This window comes from Procambarus clarkii, chromosome 10, assembly GCF_040958095.1.
Source record: "Procambarus clarkii isolate CNS0578487 chromosome 10, FALCON_Pclarkii_2.0, whole genome shotgun sequence".
Lineage (NCBI taxonomy): Eukaryota > Metazoa > Arthropoda > Malacostraca > Decapoda > Cambaridae > Procambarus > Procambarus clarkii.
Window position 1 is genome coordinate 47,186,051 of NC_091159.1, and position 9,977 is coordinate 47,196,027.

The 9,977-nt window shown below is 43.6% G+C and overlaps 2 protein-coding genes across 2 annotated transcripts; one reads left to right on the forward strand and one right to left on the reverse strand.

The window, feature by feature from the left end:
• The first annotated feature begins 339 nt into the window (after window positions 1-339).
• LOC138363352 (protein rtoA-like) lies at window positions 340-1,961 on the forward strand. Its single transcript, XM_069322379.1, has 2 exons — window positions 340-354; window positions 1,485-1,961. Exons 1-2 carry the CDS (start codon window positions 340-342, stop codon window positions 1,959-1,961), a joined length of 492 nt encoding a protein of 163 aa, XP_069178480.1.
• A 2,391-nt stretch (window positions 1,962-4,352) lies between these two features.
• LOC123773479 (ribosome-binding protein 1-like) lies at window positions 4,353-9,635 on the reverse strand. The gene is made up of 3 exons (XM_045767288.2): window positions 9,578-9,635; window positions 7,543-7,627; window positions 4,353-6,477 (listed from the first exon to the last, which is right to left on the reverse strand). The coding sequence occupies exons 1-3, from the start codon at window positions 9,633-9,635 to the stop codon at window positions 5,478-5,480; spliced, it is 1,143 nt and encodes a 380-aa protein (XP_045623244.2). The 3' UTR covers window positions 4,353-5,477.
• Between the last annotated feature and the right edge of the window lie 342 nt (window positions 9,636-9,977).

The following is a 9,977-nucleotide window of genomic DNA, read 5'->3' on the forward strand; positions in this document are numbered from 1 at the left end:
GTGGGGTGGTTCAAATAGCCTCGGCTATCACCTCATTATGTCCGGTCGTGATGGTCAAGTGGATTAAGGCGTCTTGTACATACCAGTTGCGTGGCATCTGGGAGTATGGGTTCGAGTCACTTCTGGGGTGTGAGTTTTCAGTTGCATATTGTCCTGGGGACCATTCAGGCTTGTTCGCATATATATATATATATATATATATATATATATATATATATATATATATATATATATATATATATATATATATATATATATATTGCAATTGACCATACTTAATGCAGCATTGTAATTGTTTGTTTCAAGTAAGCTGTCACGCTATGTTAGCTTGGCGACGTGATGCGCCCCGTCACCGTGAGCCTCTCACTCAACACTGACCGGTATTGCAAGTTTTGCAAGTTAGGGGTGATGCTTCTAAAGTTGTTGTTGTTGTTTCAGATTTAGTTACTCAGAACGATGTGTCCATGTAGCACGGGCTATAACTTCTAAAGGGGTCATGCTTCTAAATGACTCACCCTGTGTTACATGTTGCTTTACTTCTAAGCAATGTACAGTATCTGCATCACTGGACACAATTACTTAATTTTATAAAAAGTAATCACTTATCTGGATAGCTTATCGATGTCTCCCTAGGCCAGCTACTGACCTTTCCCAGGATGCCGCCCGCAAAATTTGACTACCATGTCTTGCTTTTTTTTTAACAATGCTGTTTGTTCTCCAACTTGTACAATTGATTATTTCTGCCATGTTCCCCCCTATTTTTTATTCCTTTTTCAACACAATTTATACCTAATCCCAATTACTATTAAGTTTTAGTCTAAGTATTTATTTTTTCCCCCACACCTTCCCCGAAACGCTATGCGTATTAGTGCCTTTAAGTATTGTATGTACTAACTCTATCTATAAATCCAACTTTATGTTTGTCCATCATCTATGTATGTGCTTTTCCTGAATAAAACATTTGAATTTTGAATTTGAATTTGAAACAGTTGCCTAGTTCCGGGTACCTATTTACTGTTAGTTGATCAGACATTAGATAAACGGAAACCTGCCCAACTACCTCTTTTCAACCGCGGGAGTAGTAGATTGGACACTAGGTTGTGAGTCGACGATGTAGCCTATTTCAATATCTACCTAGAACAACCCTTGTCAAAAGCTAAGTATTGTACTGTATTTGTCTATTGAAATATGTCAGATGCCAGCTAAAGACGTGTACGAATGTCCTAACTAGTTTTACATCCACACATCACATGATATAAGTACTATGGTAAGTGTGTGTGCCTGGAGTGCCCAGTAAATGTCATAAGTGCCAGGTATTTAACCAGTACCAAGAATATAATCAATGTCAAGCATTTAATTAGTGCCAAGTATTTAATTAGCTCCAAAAATGTCATCAATGCCAAGTATTTAACGAGTGGTAAGTATCTTAGTGTCAAGACTGTCATGTTTAATCAGTGAGCAGATTTTGACCCATATGTAAACAGAGCGGGAGTAGCAGTGAATGTAAACAGAGCGGGAGTGGCAGTGAATGTAAACAGAGCGGGAGTGGCAGTGAATGTAAACAGAGCGGGAGTGGCAGTGAATGTAAACAGAGCGGGAGTGGCAGTGAATGTAAACAGAGCGGGAGTAGCAGTGAATGTAAACAGAGCGGGAGTGGCAGTGAATGTAAACAGAGCGGGAGTGGCAGTGAATGTAAACAGAGCGGGAGTGGCAGTGAATGTAAACAGAGCGGGAGTGGCAGTGAATGTAAACAGAGCGGGAGTAGCAGTGAATGTAAACAGAGCGGGAGTGGCAGTGAATGTAAACAGAGCGGGAGTGGCAGTGAATGTAAACAGAGCGGGAGTAGCAGTGAATGTAAACAGAGCGGGAGTGGCAGTGAATGTAAACAGAGCGGGAGTGGCAGTGAATGTAAACAGAGCGGGAGTGGCAGTGAAAATATTGAAGGTAGACATGTTGCTTGACTGTAGAAGGGGGTATAAGACTAATTTCCCCATAAGGGTCATGTAGCCTCACAAGCGGGATCCTCCCGGGGGACATGGTAGAAACAATACCAAGGGACACCCTGCGGATTTGGACTTAGCGAATCCTGTAAACAGACAATATAGTACTTGCAGCCAAGGAACGGAAAACAGAGTGACCTGGACCCACAACAGGTTAACAGTCGAGCATCTTGCGGTGATGGGATACCGGTTTTCAAGGTAAACTTCGGACTGGTAAAGAACAAAAGGCATCAGAACCGCTTGAATGATGCATATCGTCAGACGACGGGTCAAGGACGATGCCTACGAGAATTGTGAGTCAAAGGTTCTGGCTGGGCAGCACATGCATAGGTTATATCATGGAAAAGCTCCAGACACATTAGCTGGGACCTCGCCTCAGAGAAGGGGATGTTGTCCTTATGCTTGAGGGCATAAAGGGATTGCTCATTTTTGTAGTAAGAACAGGGCCGGGAGAATGCAGTTTAGCCATCATCACTCCTAATGCATAGAACAGGGAGAGACTCACAAGTATCGTTTACATGTTCAGCATTACCACACAGGATGCAAAAGAATACCTCACACAGGTTACAGCGTCATGGCAAAACTTCCAACAAGAATTGCATTAGCGTGGAGAAGGGACAAACTCTTGAATATAACATTTGGCACATCGAAGGATGTGGGAAGGGAGCGACTATCAAAACTAATCTTTGTGGTCCAGAGGGGCTGAGTACCCATACCATGAGGAGGTGTGAGTGTGCCTGGACCTCTAACATTGCCCGGATGTCATTGTGGCAATTTCTGAGATCCTTGCCTCCAATTCTGAAGTGGGAACATAAACAAATGTCACAATTCTTGTATTTAATGGAACATTTTTAGTAACACAGACTAAAACCTCACCAACATGTAAGATGACAGCGAGGTAGCCAGACTAATTATGAGTGGACCTTAACAATGTGTTAAATTACTGACAACGGAAGGTAATGTTCCAGCCAACAAACCTAATCAGGCTGCGATGGAATTCTAGCTCATCAGCAAACGCAAGATCAAAATATTTATCCCACGTCGATGGGCCAAATATGTAACTGAAGAAGTGAGGACAATACAACAGCACCGAAACAAGGGCGATTACGACGTCGAGACCCACAATAGTGAAGGAAACATAAGGCGTCGACGTAGCAATCACTGAGGGAGATGCACTAGAAGTCAAACCTGTGGCTACTGGTACTGCAGTAGCCACAACAGCCATGCAGGCAACAGATGCACGGAGACTGAAAATTTAAAAGCTGAACCAAGGACTTTCCCAAGTCAGGGGCCCAACACAGCAACAACTATGCCGAGCGTTCATCTACGGGAGAGGGGAAACCGATCCTTTAAACTGGTCTGTTTTGAGGTCCTGGTTGCCTACCACATAAGTCTGAAAGGAAGCAAGTGTGTGTGCTTGGAAAAATATGCATAGAACAAGGTATATTAAACTTCACTACCATCCACCACAGAGCGCGAAAAGGGAAAGTATAATCACTTGGGCTACCCAAGATTAACAAGGAGAGTATAAGCAGATAACCAGTGACAGGTGTGAATGGCAACCCAGGAATCGTCAGGGATACAGGCTCTCCAGTGCCTAGTTGACCCAAGTTGGACTAGGTTTGCTAACTAGATTAGCCAACTGATTCAGTTGGGCCTCACTAAACCTCCTATTTTACCTCTCCACCAAAGTATTGTTCCCCAGGAACCGCAGACACTGGATAAAACGACTTCCAGGTGTAGGGCCACTGTAAATAAACGGTTCTCCATTCATAGATATATAAACCAGAGAGTGTTGTGGCTGTGCACCTCCACAGCAGGCTGGAGGAGCGGGTACCACCAGACGCCGCCCTCACACGCCCCAGCACGCTGCACAAGAACCCCTTCACATAGACGCCGCACCCACAAGGGGGGTCATCTGTGTCAAGAACTTAATAAGTACCAATAATTTAATAAGTGCCAATAATTTAATAAGTGCCAATAATTTAATAAGTGCCAATAATTTAATAAGTGCAAGTATTTCATCAGTGCCAATAATTTAATAAGTGACAAGTATTTCATCACCTCCGTAAAGAAGTATCTACACAACGACACATTTGACCATTCATTCTCCGCATTCAACAGCATTTATGGCAGTGAAATATATTGGAAGATATGCATGAAGGCAACAGCCATCAGCTGTCACTTAATATACGACAAGGACCCCACAGAGGTGGGTCATGACTCCCCATTTATCTTATCCTTACAACAGGACTCGTGGCGGGGAAGGCTGGTCTATGGAACGTCCCTCCCGAGGTGTTGTTTAGGATGTATTTCCAACAGTAGCACTGTCTTGATCTTTACGATGTGGGAAGTTTTCATGACTTTATTACTGTATGTGTGTGAACAAACTCGTGCAGTCGTTCCTGTGTTGACCAGACCACACACTAGAAGGTGAAGGGACGACGACGTTTCGGTCTACCTTCCTGAGTTCCTGTTTTGTAACTTGTTGAGAATTAAGTTTTTTTTTTTTGTGGGAGTCACACTGGACTTTTAAGTTTCAGTGAGATTAGATTTGTCAGGTTATATTTGCATAGTTAAGTCCTGTGGTCCTCAGACTTTCATGCTAATGACACTTGACAATTTTGAATGCTTTTCATTGCTCTGTAAAAAAAAAAAAAATAAAAAAAAATCCAGCACGATAATGTATGCTTTTCTAGACGATACTATTTTTCCTTGATGTCAAAGACTTGTCTCAGTATTCCTTGGGATCAGTTGGCTTTTGGGTCTGATGGCAGCTGGTACTGTCTGAGCAATGTTTAGTGTCTAATGGTGGACCATTACTTCCAAGTCCGTCTCATTCACGGACGTTACAGTCATGGAGTCTGTATATATCAGTAACGAAGAGCAGAGTCTTATCCTGTGACTCTGTGTGAAGTTCGTAAAGCTCTTTTTGCAAGCCTGCAGTATATCATCTTAGCTTTACACTTTCCCAAAATATTTTAATATCACCCATTTGGCTATGATGATTGAACGATCTTATGAACATCAGCATTCTAAAAAAGCTTCGGGGTCCGTGGTTCGAGTCTCCTAGAGCCCAGGGGCCAGATTCACGAAAGCACTTACGCAAGCACTTACGAACGTGTACATCTTTCCTCAATCTTTGACGGCTTTGATTACATTTATTAAACAGTTTACAAACATTAAAACTTCCCATTCAACTGTTGTTACTGTTATAAACATCCTCCTGGTGCTTCGGAGCTCATTAACTGTTTAATAAGTGGAAACAAAGCCGCCAAAGATTGAGAAAAGATGTACAGGTGTGTAAGTGCTTGCATAAGTGCTTTCGTGAATCTGGCCCCAAGAGAACGGAATTTTTTAATTTGAATTTGAATCAGCGTTCTCTTTTGTTGACGTTCTATCCGTCAGCTCTGAGCAGACTTCGAGCTCTCATGACTAGAAGACACTTCTCTCCACAACGTTTCCACGAGAACTTTGTTAACTTCCTGTGCCGCCGCCATCCATGTTGGAGTTCCGAGTCCGCACTCCGGCCTCCAGAGTGTCTCTTGCACTCAACACTTGAGTTACCACGTGGTCTTTACTGGCACTTCTCTTTGGATTGCATTCCTCTGATCTTTCATTTCTTGTTGACTGATGATCGCTTAAATCTTCGTCCTGCTTGACGTCGTGATGAATAACTTCGTCCCGTTTTCTGTCTGGATGTATAACTTCATCCCGTTTTCCGTCGTGGCGTATAACTTCATCCCGTTTTCCGTCGTGGCGTATAACTTCATCCCGTTTTCCGTCGTGGCGTATAACATCATCCTGCTTGCTGTTGTGATGTATAACTTCATTCTCCTTGCTGTTGTGATGTATAACTTCATTCTGCTTGCTCTCGTGACGTATAACTTCAACCCGCGTGCCGTCATGACGTATAAATTCATCACGTTTGCCTTCATGACGTATAACCTTATTTCGATCGGTGTTATGAAGTATAACTTCTTCCCGCTTGGCGTCGAGACATATAACTTCATCCCACCTGCCATCGTGGCGAATAACTTCATCCCGCTTGACGTCGTGATGTATAACTTCATCCCGCTTGACGTCGGGACGTATAACTTCATCCCGCTTGACGTCGGGACGTATAACTTCATCCCGCTTGACGTCGTGACGTATAACTTCATCCCGCTTGATGTCGGGACGTATAACTTCATCCCGCTTGATGTCGTGATGTATAACTTCATCCCGCTTGACGTCAGGACGTATAACTTCATCCCGCTTGACGTTGGGACGAATAACTTCATCTTGCTTGACGTCGTGACCCATTACTTCCCGCTTGACGTCGTGACCCATTACTTCCCGCTTGACGTTTTGACGTACACCATCTTGCTTTTCGTCGTGACGTATAAAGCTATCCTGCTTGTCTTCGTGACGTACAACGTCATCCCCCCTGCTATCTTGGGCTCCACCGTCATCCTCCCTACCGTCCTGACATTCACTGTAAGTAAGAATACCAGAGTAAACATCTAATTTAAAATAAAAAGAATTCAATATGTCTTCTGACCCCCACCCCCTAAAAAAGAAATTCTTTAGTTACAAGCAACGATAATACCAAAACTTTGCTGACATCAACATATAATAATTATGTGCAGCTGCAACACTAAATAAATGATGTGATGAGCTAGAGTGAACTACTCGAAACGCTATGCATATTAGCGTTTGGCCGAATGGCCGAAACTCTATGCGTATTAGTGGTGTCACGGTAAAATCTCTAGTAAGAGATTCGGCCTGCTCCATCATCACGTATTCTACCCATTACCACGTCTATATATTCAAGTACTGCAGCCACAAGAACAACAACTACTACTTTCAGATGTCTAGACAATACCACCAGTCTACCTACCCCACGGCCCGTCACCCTCCTCGCACTTGGCGACGCTCCGAGAGCTCACGCAATCTCAAACAAGCAGTTTTAGAGCCGGTTAATAGTTAAAGAAGTCACCAACGCCCTCTGCCCGGCCGTCATCGTGTATATATAGGGCTGCCTAGCCTACTACCAGTTAGATTACTCCTGAGTGCTCAACTGAGTAGACCCGTTAACACATCTCGGTGTGGTAACAGATTTAGTCAGCCTAGCTCACAGTATTCCTGCACCATATTTTATTTTGCACATTAACGTAACGTAAATTTGATTGTCTGTTTATCTTGTTTAATTTGCACTCTGTATAAAGCCAAGTTTAAATAATATTTTTATTTTGTAATTTGTTTAAAGTAAGATTCTTATTAAAGTTAAGTATTTTTTAAATTTTGTTCTGTATGTTTTCTCCTACAGTTAACCTCACAGTGAAGACAAATTGCAGTCTTAACTTTTTTTCTTTCTTTTTTTATTATATTGGTTTTATGTGACTGGCATTCCATCTGCCTAGAGAGACTGCAATAACACCTACAATTCTCGTCGTAGTGGCTTTAGGTATGTACTAGCTTTATCTATAAATCCAACACTTATGTTTCTAACTCATCATCTATGTATGTACTTTTTACCCGAATTTGAATTTGAACTCACTCGGGAGACTCAGACGGCTCCTTAACCGCCGCGTGGATTTTGGCGGGACAACACAGACACGTCGCCAGGAAAAGGACCACGAAACCTGAAACAAAATTATTATGATTACGCTTAGTAGTAGTAGTAGTAATTGGTAGTTACACCAGTAGTTGAAATAATAGTAGAAGAAATAGTATTTGTTACTAACACCTGAATCACGCCATACAATTAGCCCCAAGACGGCATCAGACAGGTTAGGCTAGACGTCGACCGCTGCTTATGGCGGAGTAATGTGTTCCTACAGAGTAATTTGCGGTACTTAGAACATGTGCATTACTTAAAAACAAATGTACAATATGTGCTTGTTGATTTAGGATCAAGGTGGGAACTATAGGGTGCATGTGTCTCACGCCACCGTAACGACCAGAGGAAGACATCTTCGGCACACAAGAGGGCCTATTATATGTACGGGCTCACCATAGCCCGTGCTACATGGACATTTCGTTCTGAGTAGCTAAATCTAAAACAACAACAACAGGGCCCATTGCCTCAAGGATGTCACCACAGCCTCAGAAATGCTGGAGTGTCATTGTAGTGCTTTGGAAGCAAAATGTGTACCAGAGGAGACCTCAGCAGGTACACCCCAACTGTGTCACGTCATCCATTGTAATACGTCATCCAATGTAATACGTCAACCACTGTAATACGTCACCCGCTGTAATACGTCACCCGCTGTAATACGTCACCCGCTGTAATACGTCACCCGCTGTAATACGTCACCCGCTGTAATACGTCACCCGCTGTAATACGTCAAGCACTGTAATACGTCAACCACTGTAATACGTCACCCACTATAATACGAATCAGTTTTAATTATATGGATGGTGAAATACTAAAGAAACTGTTCATGACTTTTGTGTGACCAAAAATGGAATATGCAGCAGTTGTGTGGTGCCCAAATCTCAAGCACATAAATTGACTGGAAAAAGGTGCAACGGCATGCTACAAAATGGCTTCCGGAACTGAAAAAATAAGAGTTACGAAGAAAGACTACAGGCGTTAAATATGCCAAAGCTAGAGGAAGAAAAAGAGGAGATATGATCACCACTTACAAAATAATAACAGGAATCGACTAAATTGACAATGAGGAATTCCTGAAACCAGTAACTTCAAGAACAAGATGGCACAGATTCAAGCTAAGAAAACAAGGTACCGAAAAAATATTAAAAAGTTTTCTTTTACAGTGTGGTAGACGGTTGGAACAAGTGAGAAGGTGGTGGAGGCCAAACCCGTCCGTAGTTTCAAAACGTTATACGACAAAGAGTGCTGGGAAGACAGGACACCACGAGCGTAGCTCTCATCCTGTAACTACACTTAGGTAATTACACATACACATACACACCTGGATACAGCCACCCCTCACACACCCGGCTATAACCATCCTCACACACCTGGCTATAACCATCCTCACACACCTGGCTATAGCCATCCTCACACACCTGGCTATAACCATCCTCACACACCTGGCTATAACCATCCCCACACACCTGGCTATAACCATCCTCACACACCTGGCTATAACCATCCCCACACACCTGGCTATAACCATCCTCACACACCTGGCTATAACCATCCCCACACACCTGGCTATAACCATCCTCACACACCCGGCTATAGCCATCCTCACACACCCGGCTATAGCCATCCTCACACACCTGGCTATAGCCATCCTCACACACCCGGCTATAACCATCCTCACACACCTGGTTATAGCCATCCTCACACACCTGGCTATAACCATCCTCACACACCTGGCTATAACCATCCTCACACACCTGGTTATAGCCATCCTCACACACCTGGCTATAACCATCCTCACACACCTGGCTATAACCATCCTCACACACCTGGCTATAACCATCCCTCACACACCTGGCTATAACCATCCTCACACACCTGGCTATAATCATCCTCACACACCTGGCTATAACCACCCCCCACACACCTGGCTATAACCATCCCCCACACACCTGGATGCATAGAGAAGATACTTTACCTGTGAGGAAGACCGCCAAACTAACCAGCCCGGCGATCAATGCCGGGTGGAGACCCATCTCGCTACTGAAATATATATTGTGTGTTACTGGGAGACTGTAAATATAGTCAGACACTCGAGCACGCACGCACGCACGCACGCGTACGCACACGCACACACACACACACACACACACACACACACACACACACACACACACACACACACACACACACACACACACAATTGACTGGAAAAAGTGCAACAGCATGCAGGCGGGGGTGGGAGGAAAGGTCCTAGCATGGATAAGGAACTACCTAACAGGAAGGAGCCAAAGAGTTGTGGTAAGGGGCGAGAAGTCGGACTGGCGAACAGTAACAAGTGGAGTACTACAAGGATCGGTGCTGGGACCAATTCTATT